The 17,585-nt window shown below is 35.3% G+C and overlaps 1 protein-coding gene across 7 annotated transcripts in view; it reads right to left on the bottom strand.

Annotated features, from left to right (window-relative positions):
* Nucleotides 1-17,585, bottom strand: part of IDE (insulin degrading enzyme) — a 130,970-nt gene that overhangs the window by 29,394 nt on the left and 83,991 nt on the right. For 6 of the 7 annotated variants that reach the window (XM_056802483.1, XM_003339947.4, XM_056802479.1 and 3 more), the window contains 7 exons: nt 16,698-16,790; nt 16,057-16,148; nt 14,803-14,883; nt 11,376-11,479; nt 5,814-5,916; nt 2,266-2,388; nt 284-366 (listed from right to left, as the gene is read on the bottom strand). In XM_056802483.1, coding sequence (XP_056658461.1) covers nt 284-366; nt 2,266-2,388; nt 5,814-5,916; nt 11,376-11,479; nt 14,803-14,883; nt 16,057-16,148; nt 16,698-16,790 — 679 coding nt within the window. Of the gene's footprint in view, nt 1-283; nt 367-2,265; nt 2,389-5,813; nt 5,917-11,375; nt 11,480-14,802; nt 14,884-16,056; nt 16,215-16,697; nt 16,791-17,585 lie in introns of those variants that run through there. The other variant, XM_056802489.1, reaches the window with a different exon arrangement.

Below are 17,585 nucleotides of genomic sequence, written 5' to 3'. Positions count from 1 at the left end.
AAATATATATATATATATATATATATATATATAGAGAGAGAGAGAGAGAGAGAGAGAGAGAGAGAGAGAGAGAGTATACACACATACTTTAGCTGAAAATAAAGCTCATTATCTTTTGTTCTAAAATTTACTAGAAAGTGACATCAGCAAAACAGTATCTTTATATTATCAGACTCTATCAACTTGCACCTCTCAAAAATAATTCCTTTTATTTGCAGTCCTAGAGCCTGAAAGAATAATAACATTTAAGAAATAAAGTTGATGAATTTATTATACCACATACCTGAAAAATTCAAAGTTGAGACAAGCTTTTGGTAAGAAAAATTTGTCATCTTGTTTAAACCAGAGTTTGCTCATGGCTGTATCCTATGACAAAGAAATGGATTGTTTTGTTACAACAAAGATGGGCAGTTTGTGTAAAGCTTTCCATTTTCCTCATCATTGCTGGGATGACAGCAGGCATACCAGACAGGAGCCCAAGATATGCTCCTGGAAGGCCTTCAGTTCAACCACCCTAAACACTCACAATCTTATAATCTGTTACAGTTTTGTTTGCCACTTAAGTCAGCAATTCCTGCCTACCCTATTTGCTAATCCAGTGCTAGAGGGAGTTCAGTCAACAGGTACTTCTCTGGGGAATGGATAGCAATGATAGGATGGAAGAACAGAGGCTAGGAGATAGAGGATGTGTACACTATAATGAACTCTAATTAAAGACCTACAAAATTTCTAGGATGGTTAGCATGACTAGTTGAATTTCTTTTATGCATAAGAGAGATAGAAGCTCATCTAAAGTGACTCTAATACACTTCAAGAGATAGAGGTTTAATAAGTTTGTTTGTATTTACCCTAAAATAATAACTGAGATAATCAGCTTTCCCCCAGACCAATTTGTTCTTTTCTTTCACATTTTAATCAGAAGCTCTAAAAATTTAATCAGTTTCCTCTATTTAGAACCTCAGTGCTATCACTGATGCTTTCCTGTCTCCCATGTCTCATTAAGTGCTAAGATGTCTACCTTCCCAGGCTCTAGAATTCTTCCTATATTCCTTTTATCAATTCCCTAATCCAGGAACCCTCCTCCCTCATAATTTTGAGTGGAATATTCTAAAACAGGAGAGTAGCAAAGGCTAGGCAATGGGGGTTAAGGGGCTTGCCCAGGGTCACACAGCTAGGAAGTGTCTGAGGCCAGATTTTAATCTAGACCTGGTTCTCAATCCACTGAGCCACCCAACTGCTCCCCAGTTCATAACTTCAAATGAAAAACAAATTTCTACATTACTATGCAGATCAAAATCATGGATCATTAGACTCTGAATCTTAGCAAGGAACTTTTAGTGACCTAGTCCAATCCTTTTATTTTATAGATTAGGGCCTCACTTTCCCAACTTTAAAAAATGACTAAATTGGAATAAAGCTTAAAAAAAAAGTTACATTTCATATGAAAAATTAAATCCCCAAGTTCTAAGTAATTTCAATAGCAAAAAGATAGCAAGTGAGAGCTCAGGGAAAAAAAAACACAGAAAAGAGAAAAATTGACATAAGGCTGAAAGAACTTTTGAGTCATAAAATCCCCACTCCAAACTTCATGCAATTTCTCTAGACCAAGGATGCTTAACTTTTCCTGGGTCATAGAGCACACCTAACCCCTACATCTGGCTGTCTAGTTAAAGCCTATGGATTCCTCTCTCCTCAGAACAATGTTTTCAAATAAATAAAAAAATATCTAGGGTTACAAATAAAATGTGACTAAATAGTTATAATTTTTTTTAGGTTATGGACTGCAGGTTAAGAATATTTGTTTCAGCTAGATGAGAATAAAACCTATGTCAAAATGTTTCAATGACAGGAAATGCAATTACTGACCTTAGTGGGCAATTCTAGGGTTTTACAAAATTTCCCTATAATTTTTACAAAGTAAACATAAGCTTATTTTCTTTTTATTGGGTGAGAACAAATAGAAAACAAAGTCACTCCCTTCTATATATAATGCTGGTAAAGTATTTGCTACAACTTAACCTTTTTTCCTCCTTCAGAGAAAGTCATCTCAGGTCTCTTCATCTGTCTTCATAGAAGTTAAAATGCTCTGTTGGCTATCCTTTCCTCTGAATTACAAATTTGTTCTCCTCACACCCTCTGGGATTACAGACACTATATAGGACACAACACCAAATGCCAAGATATCATAAAAAAATTATATATATTATTTTCCCTTTTTTTTCAGACCCAGCACTGAAATTATAAGACACAAACTGTAACGGTTACCTTAATAAGAGCAGGGTATGATGTTGCTTCCTTTTCTAGTGGTAAGATCTCAAAATTTGTAGGAATAAATTCATTCTTTGTTGGAAGCTTAAACTTTCCATTTAAGTCAGCATTTTTCCATTTCTGGAATGAAAATGAAAGAAAATTAAATTGGCCCCAAAAGTCTTTAAAGTGTTCTTCTTTAATGATAATAATGATTTTAAGGTCAATATTGTGCCAGAGCATTTGCATAATATCTTTTACACACAGAAGCTAAGCACTACTACTACTGGTGATACTGGTTTTATACTGATCCATCAATACACACACTTCCACCACGGTCAGTCCTTGTAATCCAATTCCTTCACTTGCTAAGACTAGGGCATGATGAGTACACCCGATAAGAACAACAGAATCATGCTCATGACCATGGTACCTTATTTGCATGGCCTAATAATGAACTAAGCTAATCCAATCACAGACCATTAATGTAAAATAATATTATTAATAAATGATGTGCATGACTAAATAAATTAAACGTGTACAGAGCAGGAAGCAATGCCAAGGGCTCCACTCACCTATTCATATTTTTAGAAATGGTTATCTTTCAACTATGAAAAATTATTTCTTTCCATAGATGGATAGCCAGGCTAGTCGGAAATTTTCTAACTCATCAGCCTATATTCATGGCCTGGCCCAAATCACTTCTCTCCCCCAACTTCAAACTTTCTACTCACAATTGGGCTTTTTAAGCTGTAGCTGTCTTGACCTTTGAGTTGGATTTGTACTATAAGTAGTTTTCTGTCTCATAACAGTTATGACAGTAATGAAAATATATAAGAGTATTGACATTTACTTTGTATTTTATAAATTATGAAGCATTCTCCTCAAAACATTTCTATGATATAGGTAATTACAAGTACTACTCCAATTCTACAGATGACAGAACATTTGTCTCAGAAAGGTTCAATGGCTCCCATGGCTATATGACCAGAGGAGATAGGACTAGAACCTATGTCTTCTGACTCTAAGCCCAATACTGTAACATATTCTTCTTTTCAGTAAATGAGTGAGAAAGACTTACTCAAGGAAATATTTACTCTAAAGATCAGTGATTTGGGGCAGCTGGGTGTCTCAGTGGATTGAGAGCCAGGCTTAGAGATGCGAGGTCCTAGGTTCAAATCTGGCCTCAGATGCTTCCTAGCTATGTGACCCTGGGCAAGTCATTTGACCCCATTGCCTAGCCCTTACTGCTCTTCTGCCTTAGAACCCATACACAGTATTGACTCTAAGATGGAAGGGAAGGGTTTAAGAGAAAAACTAATAAATAATAAACAAATATCAGTGATTTATAACCCTGTTTTAATCTCACTTAAAGGATTTCATCATTGAGAACTCCCTTCCATTAAAAGGAATAGAACAAGAACTAGTCTTCTGCTTTCACTAGCATATGAAATAATCACTTCATGGTGAGTACTCCCTCCAGCAATGCAGTCCCTACTTTGTGATTTAACAGTCTTAAGAGAGTTGCCTAAGTAACTTGTCCAAAGTCATTAATCAGGAAGTAGGGCTTGACTGTAAAGACAGGGGCAGCTGGTGGCATCCTCATGAACAGAGCACCACGGCCCGGAGACAGGAAAATATGAGTTCATATCCAGAATCAGACATTTATTAGCCATGTGGCTCTTAGCAAGTCACTTAACCTCTGACTGCCTCAGTTAGATTGTGGCTGCGGATCTGCTGAGATAATAAAGTGCTGACTTAATACAGTGCCTGAAACATTTTAAGCTTTCTATGAGTGTTAGCTATTATCATAACCTGGCTAATCTCAATGAAGACCATATAGTGGGGATCAGATAGTACTTGACAAGTAATGATAAAACTATAGGCTGTTAAAGGGTCAATAGAGACTAGAGAAATCATTCACTCCAACCCAATCATGAGAATAACAAAAAAAAGGAAGTTCCAAAAGGTTAAAAAGATCTCTATAATCTCTCCAGTTTTACCCAATTAAATAGAGCTAGAGTCAGAACTTCAACAGAACTTGATTCCTACATCTAATATTCTTTCTACTACACCTTGAAGCTGCTGGCTGTAAAAACTAGACTTGAATACAGGACTATAATCCCCACGAGCCTTTGCTCCACTTCCCCAGAATGCCTTGTAATCTCAACTGGGCCGAGATCGAGAAGGTATTTAAGCTGATTCAAAGGCTTTTGAGGAGTCTTTTCTCTCTCTTGGACTTCCGTTTTGGGGCAGGCCTGGCTTTTTTTCATAATGTAGGTGAGGTTGTGTCTAGGCCACTCTATGGCCTGGACACGTGTTTCTTACCCTGTATTTTCTTTAATCCTTAATCTTCAATAAACCTCTAAAAAAATATAATACTCCTTGCAGAGAGAAACTAATTTCTACCTGCCTCAGTCTCCCCGTCTCCCCTAAATTTAAATCTTTACACAGCCTAATTTACCTAGTAGTGAACTGTAAAGAGTTAGTTTGTTTTAAAAGAGTTATAAGACTTCATAAATTGTGGCCCAGTGAACCAATTATTATTATTATTTTTTAAGTGAACCAATTATTAAGGACAAAATCTAAGGTTACTCAAGATAAAACTATTCCTAGCAGCTTTACCTATGATAGTAAAAAAAAATTATAAATGTCTCATATATCCTGTGACTGGGGAATGATTGAATAAATCTTGCCCAAACATAACAGAATATTACAGAGCTATGGAATGTATAGAATAAATACAAATATGAGAAGACTAACAAAACCACAAAGAATGAAGAAAGCAGAATTAGAAATATATATTGCACATATACATTATACATACTAGTTATGCAAAAATAAATAATAAAAATAAAATTAGAAAAATGCAATGAAGCAAGTAAAATGGGGAGGAACAAAAGTTAAAAAAGGAATTTTTTTGGTTTAAAAACCTTAAAATTATTTAGAGCTTAGGATTTTTAAGTAGAATCACATTTTATTTAATTTGTTTCTTTTTATCCTGAATGTTCATATTTGTTAATGGTTACTGTATAGTTAAAATTTTGTAAAAAAGAAAAGTTTATTTTAATTTATTCTAAAGTCTACCTTCTTCAGCTCAGCTAGGAGGAGGCATAATCAAATTGGAGGAGACAACATCAGAACATGAAGTTTCAACTTTGCACACATCTTGGACTGATGGAACTAACAGAATTGTTTCTGTCATATTAAGAAACACCAGAGCTCCTATTTTACAATATGGAGATTGTCAAAGCCCCACTAAAGTATGAACTATTTCAGATGTTACATGCCAGAAAAGACAAACTGGGAAAAACCTAAAAACAATCTCTTGATTTCCCTCTTTTCCTCTTTCTTCTCTGTCCCCCTACATATCTGTCTATCACGAGTCTGGCATAAACCTTCAATCTATCTTGTGACTTCCTATTAATGAATAGGAGGCTATGCAAACCAAAAATGAACTCAGAAACGATGATTTTTAATAATTTTTCAGATTTTGGAAGAATACAGCAAAGAACTTTTTTTCTTGCTTTATTTTAAACTTTATTCACTGACTTGGTGAACCTTACCTCGATGACCTCATCGGGTATAGCCTCTTGTTTGTACTGTGTCCCATACCACTCTTCTGTCTGATCTGTTTGTCCTTCAAAAGACTTGGAAACTATTGCAACCCTATGAACAAAAAATGAACAACAAAAAAAGTGTCAACTTTATATCCCTGAGGAACTATTAATTGACATGGGGGAAAATTTTTTTTAAATCCTGGTAGGCCATAAAATCCTAGTAAGACAGAGAAATACTCTCAGATTCTAGTCCAAGTTGCAGTAATTTACTATGTGTCTTTTCTTATCTGAAGTAATCATCAATTATCAGATCTCCTGTAAATACAGTGTACTTGCTGTCAGAGAAACTATTAAGGGTGAGAAAAAAAAAATCTTTTTGCTCTATTTTAGAGAAAATGAAAATTTCCTAGCCAAAACAGAGGAAATAACACACTCTACCACTTCAGCAAGCATTTTTTTGAACACTTACTTTATGCTAAGCACCATGCTAGATGATAGGTACTCAAGAATCAAAGACAAAAATGACAGGAACAAAAAGTCTGAGGAAAGAAAGGGGAAGCTAAAGCAATTAAGAATTTAACAAGTAGTAAAAGGTAACAGAACAGAAAGAAGAAATTGTGCACTACAAAAATGAGATTCTACTGGTGTGGGAACTTTGACTACTCTGAAGAAGCAGCAGGCTCCACTGGATCACCAGAGATGAGAAAAGAACTGTTACAGCATCCAGAAGGAAAAGACACAATAATGAGAGTTCCTACTGAAGAAGACAGAGGCAATTGTGGACAGACATAATCAAAAGATAAATCAAAAGGCATGTTATATCTCCCTGAAGTATGCTAAAGCGAACCTTCCAACACCCCAAACATCTAGTAATTGCTATCTGATTCCACTGGTTCACTAATCAATGAGTAACGTAGCCAACAGAAATCTAGAAAGCATCTCGAAAGAGTCCCTGAAGTCCTGGATAGGAAACCAAAGGGACTTCGAGGCACATATGGTACTTTCAACTTAATTCTCTAGTAAGTGGCTATCTTTTTTTTTTTTTTTAATTAAAAACCCTTACTTTTCATCTTTGAGTCAATATTGTGTATTGGTTCCAAGGCAGAAGAGTGGTAAGGCAATGGGGGTCAAGTGACTTGCCCAGGGTCACACAGCTGGGAAGTGTCTGAGGCCAGATTTGAACCTAGGACTTCCCATTTCTAGGCCTGGCTTTCAATCCATTGAGCTACCCAGCTGCCCCCAGTGGCTATGTCTTTGAGAGAGAAAGGAAGGTTTTTTTTTTTTTTAAGCCAGGTGAAGTGTTTGGTTTCCTTGATTCAGCTACACAGTAATTCAGAGAAAGTAGAGGGCAGTGAAAGGAACCTGAAATTTTAACACAAGGTATGCTTTTATAGACATTACTGAAATTTTGTATGGTATAATACATAATTAGAATATGATAGAAATGTACAATTTGTTTTTAAAAAATATACCTACTAAGATGAGAGTATATAAAGTTGTATACATGTACAGAAATCTGTAAGACTAGGAATATGAACATAATGAAGAGCTTTTGGTATTAAGACAGAAATTGCTAAATATTTTCTTGATACAGACTAAACTGACACAGCAAAGCATATTAATGAGGAGACAGAAGAGACTTCAAATACCCAGATACCTCCTAAGAGACTAATTCTTACAAAAAGTAGATTACCTAATTCTTGGCTTGCTTTGCTGATAATTTTGTTTCTTGGAAGAGAAATATCTGAGAGTTTATAGGAATGTCAGGTGGAAAATAGAAAACATTAGCCTAGGCTTTAGGAAAAGAAATTGTGAAAAATTCAGAGAAAACAGACTGGAAAATTCTTTTTCTTCAGACCTTTTCCCAAATTCCATAGAAAATGGCAACTCTAATAATATATATATATATAATATAGCATTGGATCTATTCTATGTGAAGAAAGCTGTAATCTATATGGTTATATTCCTTTTTATTAATGCTTTTTAAGGAGCTAAAGAATAATGTAAACTGTGTTTTCTCTATTTGAGTTTAGAAGCTGGTCATATTGGTTGATTATTTATACCATAACCAAAGACCAGGATAAAAAAAGCTTATCAGTATAACACAGCATCAAGACTGATGCTTTGTATAAAATAAATGCTTAATAGTTAAAATGATATTTGGGAAGTTTTAAAAATATGTATAAACACTAGTAATTCCAATATAGGTGAGAAGGAGGCATCTAAAAAAACCAATACTACTAAACAGAGGATTCATTAATTCAATAAAAAACATCAAATGCATACTATGTGCAAAGCACATATTTTAAATTTCAAAGGACAAGCATGAAAAATGGAAAGATGGACTTATAGGTAAAAGACAAAACCAAGAATAAAACCTTTCAGCTAAAGTTCTAAAACAAATAGAAGCTCATGGGGGAAAATGCTAAAAATAACAAAATGGGTTTTGAAAATATATTAATAGTAAGCAGGACAAGAAAAGAGTAGACAACTGAAGATGTAGAAATGCCAACATGACAGAGAAAAGGAAAAACTACTCGTCTTCTATTTAGTTTCAATCTTCTCCAGCAAGAGTATTCAAAGAGAAAAAAAAAAAGATAGAATGAACCTAGAGGGAATTACAGACTGTGAGGGGAATCTCTCCTGATCCCAGTAGGAACATTTCCTAACTAGCTTTTGTGCCTCCTCCTTGCTAAGGACAGAAGTTTGGTAGCCAGGTCACTGAGTCCTTTTTAATCAGGCTGGTAGGGAGGCTCCTAGGAAGCTGAGATCCATCAAAGTGAGGACTTTATAACAACACCACAAAGGTAAGAAGGTTCCCTTCTGCTGTCTGCTCTTCATTCTTTTTAACCTTGATACTGACATATGAGAGATGGCATAGCACAGTAGAGTATGAACTGGCTTTAGTTAGGAAGACTTGGACTCAAGTGCCCCCCTCTGATGCCTGCTGACTACCTGACCTTGAGGGCAAATAACTTAATAGTTTCCCAGGAAATTTCAAGACTAAGTTGTAGAGTGGGTATCAATCTGCATTGGGGGGAATTTCTTCATTGTGAGTTCCCTATACTAATGACATCACAGGTGTGGTTAAAAAAAAAAAGGGCACCTGTACCAGACTAAACACCAAGATAACACCATGGGAAGACCAGTCAAATTTCCTAAGCTTAAAATAAAAGTCATTATCTGGGAAAAAGTAATTATTTGGTGTTATGTCCAGAAGTGACTATCTTTAATATTCACTGAATTCAATTTTCCAATGGATAAACCACATAAGAAATTCTACTCAAGCTCCTTGATATCATGATTACTTTTTGTGTACTTCAATAAAAGTATATTTCCATTATATTCCTACAATGAAACCCATTTTCCCCTATACTAGTTGCATTTAGTTTTAAGTTAAATGCAGTTCTAACTGTAGAAAGAACACAATTACTAAAAGCAGAATTTCATTTCTCAATGTGATGTAAACCTAAGACTCAGTCATTCAAAAATTAACAAAGGAAATTCTAAGTCTATAAGACTGAATTCAAGCTTTATAACATCTGCTACTTGTGTATGGGGTACAAATAATCTTTGGCATTTTGGAATTTCAGAAGCACAGTTAGAAATACTTTTTCCTCAAGGGTTCAGCAGTTTGGAAATCACATTCAGTGGTACAAGGATGCACACATCTAGAACAGTTGCTGATTAAAGAACAACACCCAATAAAGCTTCTAGGTCAAACTAGGAAACTTATCATAATGGTTGACATGGAAATGCTAGACACTGGGAGACCTAGATGATAGTTCTGATTCTCATTGTGTAACCCTGAATAATCGATTCCCTAAAGCCTCAGTTTCCTCATTAATAAAATGAGGGGCAATGGATTAGATGGCCTCTCAGTTCCTTTCTGGCTCCAACATTGTAGGATTCTAACATTCTATCAACACTCCCCTGGTAGGTAAGTACTCCATTAAAATCCAGAATTCAGACCATAGCAGAGGCCCAAGAAGCAAGTTTAAAAAAGAAAATGCTTTGAGGAAACTGAACTAGCTGTTGCAAAGCCTAGGTGTATCAAAGCCCTTTAAGGAAAGAAGCCAAGCTCTGCTGTTTGAGAAACTAGGTAATCAATCTTGTTATAAGTGTACATGAAGCAAATGTAAAAGATGGGAGACAGGAGGTACATTCATCCCAAAGGCAGACCTTTCTGCTGAAAGCAAAGAAGAAAAGCAGCTACTCTTATGTATCACAGACTCCTACAATTCTGTTCAATTCAATTGAACAAAATGTTCAGTAAGCACCTGCTGAATTAGGACACTGCATTAGGCACACAGGATTCAAGATTTAAAGTTGTCATAGTCCTTGTTCTAAATGAGCTTATAAAGAGAAATACAATACACACAGAGAGAAATATAATAGAAGACAGAATATGATTGTGAAGATTAAATTTAACTCTCCCCTAATTGTGAAAATGAAATTAACTATCCCCTGATTGTGAAGATTTAAATTGTAACCCAGGCCTATTTTTAGAATTTAATCCCCAAAAGTATAAACACCCTACTTAAAAGTTGAGTATGAAGATCTGCCATTTTAGATTTAATCGCCAAAGGTACAAACATTCCATTCAAATTTGAGTGGAGGAGGTCTGTGACCCATGGTGTGATAGTGGGTGACGAATCAGAATTGACTGATTGCCTTCTGGGCAGTCCTAGAGCAGAGGGACAACTGTGATTGTTAGATGTAAAATTAGGGGAAGACACAGGAAGTGACGCAAGAGAAATGTCTTTAAAAGGGAGTGACAACTTCCTGAAGGAGTTCAATTCTTCATGCTTTCGAGTTGAGGCTGGTGAAGAGGGGCAAAAGGATCTGCTGACTGGACCTGAGACTGTTCCTTTAGACTGAAAAAGAGGGAAGTAGGGAGCCATAAAGCAATAATAATTCATAGTTTTAATGATGAATGTGGCCTTTGGAAAATCACTTCTCTCTGGGCCTGACTTTCCTCAGCAGTAAAATAGATGTAACTGATCTAGATGATCTCTCGGGCACTCGTCATTTGGAGATCCTATGGGTCTGTGATCTGTCTGACTGTATTTTGCTGCCTCTATGACAAGAGCCAAAGAAATGGGTACATTATACTTTTTAAAAAGTCAGTTATATATAATGAAGTTTAGAGAGGTTCCCAAAAAAATAATATTTTTTTAAATGAAGCAGATAAAGAGTTAATTACTTCCAGAAATGTTCACATGGAATCTTTAGTGTCCCACAGTGACAGATAACAGAGGTACTACTGCATTTCTGAATGCAAACATGCCAATTCTTTTTGAGTAAGATCTTTAAAATACCAATGGGGATGCAGTGCTGAAGATAGCTGAATTTAAATAATGCAATATTGTATCCATTGGGGTTTTTTTGGTCAATTTATTCCCCAGCTTTACTTATAAAGTACCTTCAGAACATTTGCTGTAAACTAAATTACATAAATATGTCATAAGTAGTGAACAAACAAGTTTCTTCTTAAAAAGTTATTCTAATTTTCATTCATCTTTTAAAACTCAAGTTTATTATAATGTCATCTTCAAAATGACTTACCGGACATTTTCAGGCCTCAGCTTATCAAGAACCATCTCTATTAAATCAGGTCGAAATTCTTCCAACAAATATTCTGCTGCAAGCACTTCTTCTACAGGATAATACTATAAAAAAGAAAATAGTCTTAACCTACTATATAGCACATAGTAACAAAAATACACATTAAATATTTTTTTAATTTCACTAAATTCACTTATCTATAAGTTTGCTTCTTCCTAACTTTCCTATCACTGTTGAAGGCACCTCCATCACCTTAGTCACCCCGCAAGCTGGGAACTGCAGTGTCATCCTCAACTTCTGGCTCTCCTACCTCCTACATATTTAATCTGTGCCAAGTTCTACTGGTCCTATCTTTGTAACATATCTTGAATATTTCCCCTCTCTCTCCTGACATGGCCATCATTTCTGTTGTGGTCCTAACTAATCACCTCATGCCTGGACTGTGCTTTAGAAGTCTTGTGGTTATCTTTCTGGCTTCAAGTCTTTCATCAACCTAGTCCATTCTATATTCAGTTGTCAAACTGTTCTAAAAAGCAGCTCTGACCCTATTCAAATCCTAGTCATTACTCATTTACCTCCAGGATCAAAGGCAAAATGCTCTGTTGCCTTCAAAGTCCTTCTTAACCTGGTCCCTTCCTACCCTTCCAAGTTCTTTATACCTTACTCTTCAAGACCCTCTTTTCGGCATTCTCCTGAGTACTCTATGATCCAGTGATTCCTGGCCTCCTTGTTCTTCCTCCTGACTCCTTTGCCTTTCTTCTGACTCTTCCCCAATGCCTGATATGTTCTTTCTCCTTGTTTCTACTTCCTGGCTTCCCTGAAAACTCAGCTAAAATCTCAGCTCCAGCAAGAAGCCTTTCTCAGATCCTCTTAATCTTACTGCCTTCCCTCTAAGGTGATTATATATATATATATCTATATATATATAGATATATATATAGATATATATATATCCAATTTATATATCTTTACATTTTAAGATTGTGAGCTCCATGCCCAAAGGGTGATAAAAGACTGTCTGCCCTTTGATCCAGCCATAGCACTGCTGGGCTTGTACCCCAAAGAGATAATAAGGAAAAAGACTTGTACAAGAATATTCATAGCAGCACTCTTTGTGGTGGCCAATAATTGGAAAATGAGGGGATGCCCTTCAATTGGGGAATGGCTGAACAAATTGTGGTATATGTTGGTGATGGAATACTATTGTGCTAAAAGGAATAATAAAGTGGAGGAATTCCATGGAGACTGGAACAACCTCCGGGAAGCGATGCAGAGCGAAAGGAGCAGAACCAGGAAAACATTGTACACAGAGACTGATACATTGTGGTACAATCGAAGGTGATGGACTTCTCCATTAGGGTCAATGCAATGTCCCTGAACAATCTGCAGGGATCTAAAAAACACTATCCACAAGCAGAGGATAAACTGTGGGAGTAAAAACACCAATGAAAAGCAACTGCTTGACTACAGGGGTGAAGGGAATATGACTGAGGAGAGACTCTGAATGAACACTCTAATGCAAATACCAACAACATGGAAATGGGTTCGAATCAAGAACAAAAGTGATACCCAGTGGAATCATGTGTCAGCTATGGCAGAGGTGGGAGGGGGGGGAGAGGAAAAGAAAATGATCTTTGTTTCCAATGAATAATGTTTGGAAATGACCAAATAAAATAATGTTTAAAAAAAAAAAAAGATTGTGAGCTCCTTGAGTGCAAAAATTATATATACTTTTTATCATGGTGCCCGACACATAACAGACCCTTGGTTTGACTTTCTACGTTAACTTTTAGCTCTACCACAAAAAATTTCTCAAATCTTAAGTTTTCTACTCATCATGGTTTTGTATTTCAGAGATTTTTTGTGAAATAATCCTGCAAATTAGTTTATCTTAAAGCAACAATTCATTTGTTTGAATACAAATATGAGACATACTAGACATAGCCTGCTATAGAATAAAAGGTTTAATTGTAAAATGCTGGCACCTACAGGGCATTTTTTAAATGTCTAGCTCAATTAGAGATGTACTCCCCCCTCTGCTGGGAAAAAACTATTGTACCAGTATGCCTAGTACTCAGTACTAGTACTGCTTGTGAATTACCTCCTCAAAGCAGAGTGGAGACAAGAATGGCCAGGACTGAGCTAAATGAGAAACTAAAGGAAATTTAGACAAGTATACATGTCAGGATCACAAATTGAATTTCAACATTTGGAACTAAATCTGGAGTCATAGGACCTATGCTCAAAATCTGGCTCTGCAAATTGGGCAAATCATTTATTATCTCCGAGTTCAGATTCCTTCATCTGTAAAATGAGGAGCCTGGACTAGATGACCAAGAGATCCACAAATTCAAGGGAATACTTAACCTGAACCATTATCCAATTCCTGCCCCACCTCAATCTAGCTGGCTCCAAATTCCTCAAAGTTTCCTTAAAATCAATCTTTATGCTTTACTCTCCCCTCAGAGAAGGCTAGTTTACAATTTATAGGATCTCCAGTCTTTTCAGTTTATATTGCTAGATAAACTGAAAAGACTGGAGATCCTATAAATTGTAACCATTCTGAAAAATTCCTGATCTTTTTGGTGGACTGAGGACATGTGGAGTACTGAGACCACGAACCTGCTGGGATAAGCAGCTGAACAATTAGATTATTAGCTCTAGGGCACATTTATTCATACTTCCCAGGATGGTGACTATTAATCCCCACAGTAGAGGGAAAGTAAAAATCATCACCTCTGGCCTCTTTATGCTAGCAAGATGGGAATCAAACCACATATATTTTAGAATTTTTTTTTAAACCAAAAGCAAGGGGGAATTCGTTCCAACTATTCCAGATTATTTGTTTTTGGAATAGCATTTGGTACTGAACTGTGATTTCACTGGTATAGGGAGCTTTCCAATGTGGAAATTCCCTCTACAATGTAAATCAGTCCTTTCTTGGTAACTTAATAGCCCTACATTCTTAGAACATTAACAGCTTAAATGACTCATCTAGTCTCACAGAGCCAGTAATATATTAGGAATAGAACTTGAATCCAGGCCTTCCTAGCTCTAAGGCCAACTCTCTTGTCCATTAGACCATTAGTTATTTTAAGTTTATATATAAATTTTTTATACAACAAACAATATGCAATTTATATCCGTAGCTTTTTTTAAAAGCCAGTAGGAAAATCACTCTTTTTCTGAGCAATTTACAGAAAATTTTAGGTTGAGAGGATTTTTAAACATTTATTGAACACCAAAGTTTTTTATTGAGCACTCAAAAGTTCCATACTACAACTTCTTTCTACATATCTACATACATACTACAAATCTCTCTCATATCCTTTTGTATACAATAACAAAAATTAAAGAAATCTTCAAAATTAATGTATTAAGTAACTCCAAAATATCTTACACACAATTACTTTCTAAATTTACTTACATGTAGTATTCCTGCAATTTTAGATGTATATCCTCTAGGTCTCTCTTTATCCTTAAACCTAAAAGCAACAGCATTCAAATCCTAAAACAGAAAATTAATTCAGTTAGGCACAGCCAATCAATTCTGATAAGTAAATAGTTTCCTAGTATTTTGGCTCTCATGTATATGCACCTTTTACTCCATCTTAAATTTAAAAAAATTTTCTGAGTTAGCATTGTTTTCAGTATAAGGTAATTTTATATATTTATATATATATACACATATATGTTTGAAAAAATGTAGTCGAGACATATAATCAAATGAGAAAATAACCTTTTAAATTTCTGAAACAATTCTGCTTACCCCTCACAAAACATATAATAAAAAAGCAAAACTAGGCAAAAATTGAATAAAAATTCATCTCTATTACACAAAAAATTAATAAGAAAATAAACTCACACAGAATGTTCCATCAGGCACACAAAATCTGATCTTAGTGGGCCATGAAAAGTACACCAAAAGAAAAAAGCCCTTCTAATACAGCTGTCAAAATAAGTTACTATCTAGGCTGCCTGCAGTGATCAAGATTCTGCACAGGTAAAGATAATGTCTCATGTTAAAATAAATGGATTTTATAAATTTTATTAAGTCAAAATATCTTAAAAAGAATATTCCAAAATGTAGTCAGTTTTTTTCCAAGCAAGTAATGGAATTTACCTGCTTCAAACAATAAATAATACAATGATGGCTAGATTATTTCTAAGCATTATTACTTAAAATCATTTGAAGGGGCAGGGAACATTTCAGAAATAAAATTCTGAGATAAAAAGGAAAGTTACTTCCTTTAGTTATTTAAAACATTTTTATTGTTTTTCAATAATATATGGTCTTTTAAGTTCACTAGTAATTTATCAAATATTCACTGGGAAGACTAAGAGAGCCATTGTATGTACAATGGTAGGGACTTATAACCAGGACATGGCAATATAGGGAGCTGAGAGGTACCAGAGCTCAGTAAAAGCTAAGTTTCCTCTCATCTCATTCCTTCTTTTCTGTTTGGAAATTTGTAAGCTATCTAGGCCTTAGGCAACGAACAAAAGGCTCAGAGAACACTATAGCTTATGTAGCACTATTCAAAATTAAAAAAAAACATAAAATAAAATTTCAAATTTCAGCGGTGACATTGATGAGTTTTTTCAATTTAAATTAATTCACATGTATTGGTTTTAAGAAATAGATAAGCTCCTTAAAAAAAATTTGGTGAAACGAATGTACCTTGCACTCTTGGAAAACCCATTCTTGAGGTCCTTCTGTACGTAACTTCTGAATGTATTGAAACATGTGCAAAATTATATCTTCAACATGTACTGGAAAAAAGGGGCACACTTAAAAATCGTTCAGTCCTTGTATCCTTCAAATCCGTGAGCCCACTCCTAAGGTAAAGTAAGGCAAGTAGAATATGGTCCCTCTTAGAAATGAAGTCCTCACCTCCCAGCAATTGGTAGCATGGCCCAAGTACTCCTGTGAGCTGGTATAATGGGCCCGCAGAATCAATAAAATGTCAAAGGAGATGCTACAGGAGCAATAGCTCCAGGAATACCAACATAAGGAATTGAGAAGCAAAACAGAAAGAAGTTAACAACATGGGTTACATACCAGCCACACTTGAGACTGGAAAATCTGGTTGGTTAACATTTTCCGAGAATTGTCATGGTTTTCATTTATAAGTTTTAAAAACCACCTATGACATGAGGGCCAAGTTACATGGGAAAATTACAAATGAGAACTTTGTAAAGTACAGAAATTTGAGAGCTTACAGAGTTGCAATATAAATTATATGCATGAAATAAGAATGTAAAAGAGATAAAACCATAAAAAACAAATTTTCATCAAAAAACAAATGGTGTAATACTTACAAAGTCCTTCCTCAGTCAAGTCCACATTAATGATGAAAAACATAAAACCTCTGGCTCCTTCCTTTTGACCTCCAACAAGAGTGTTTACCCAACCTGCAAGGCATAAAGGGAACCAATTTGATCTTTTCTCTTGTTCCTTTCAACGCAGGTAAATTCCATTACTGTTTATTATAACTATATACGTCATATACACATCCCCTGTGCATGCATATTTTGATTCTCTCTCTCCCCTTCTCCCTCATGTTCTCTCTCCCTCCTGGAGTTCTACTCTAAAGATTGCCTTTTCTCTTTACCTCTCTAACTCTCATAATCAAAATATATTTAGCTAATTTTCAGGGTGGAAAAAGAACAAAAAAATTGGGATATTTCTAAATCTAGATTATTCCCACCCTCTGCTTCCTCTGCTCTCATACTAGTATTGTAATATGATACTCAATAAAGCAACATAAGAATATTGACTAGATTAAATTCAATTGAATCCAAGGAATACACATACTACATATCTATGGTCTATGACACAACTCGGGTCAAGCCACTTTTGCATAATTCTATTCATCCCTTGCACCCCGTACACATAAAAATGACCTTGCCAGTTTACTGACTTCACTGAAATAACATCACATTATACAAGTTTCATCTTTTACTTTCCATCTTCTTTTCATTTCAAAATATGAGAAAATACTAAAGCCATGAATTCCTAACCTTAATTTTAAACCTCATCAAGACAATAAAAAGAAAGGAAACATTCAAAACATTCTCTACTGAAGAGCTGTGGAAAGAAAAGTATACTGTAAAATGTTGATGAGGTTGCCAATGAGTAATAATCATTTTAGAAGGAGATTTGGAATTACTATCTGGAAATAAAGCAACTAAGATGTCTATGACTTT

This window comes from Monodelphis domestica, chromosome 1 (genome assembly GCF_027887165.1).
Source record: "Monodelphis domestica isolate mMonDom1 chromosome 1, mMonDom1.pri, whole genome shotgun sequence".
Classification (NCBI taxonomy): Eukaryota; Metazoa; Chordata; class Mammalia; order Didelphimorphia; family Didelphidae; genus Monodelphis; species Monodelphis domestica.
The sequence above is the reverse complement of the archived record's forward strand: the minus strand, read 5'-3'. Positions and strand labels throughout refer to the sequence as shown.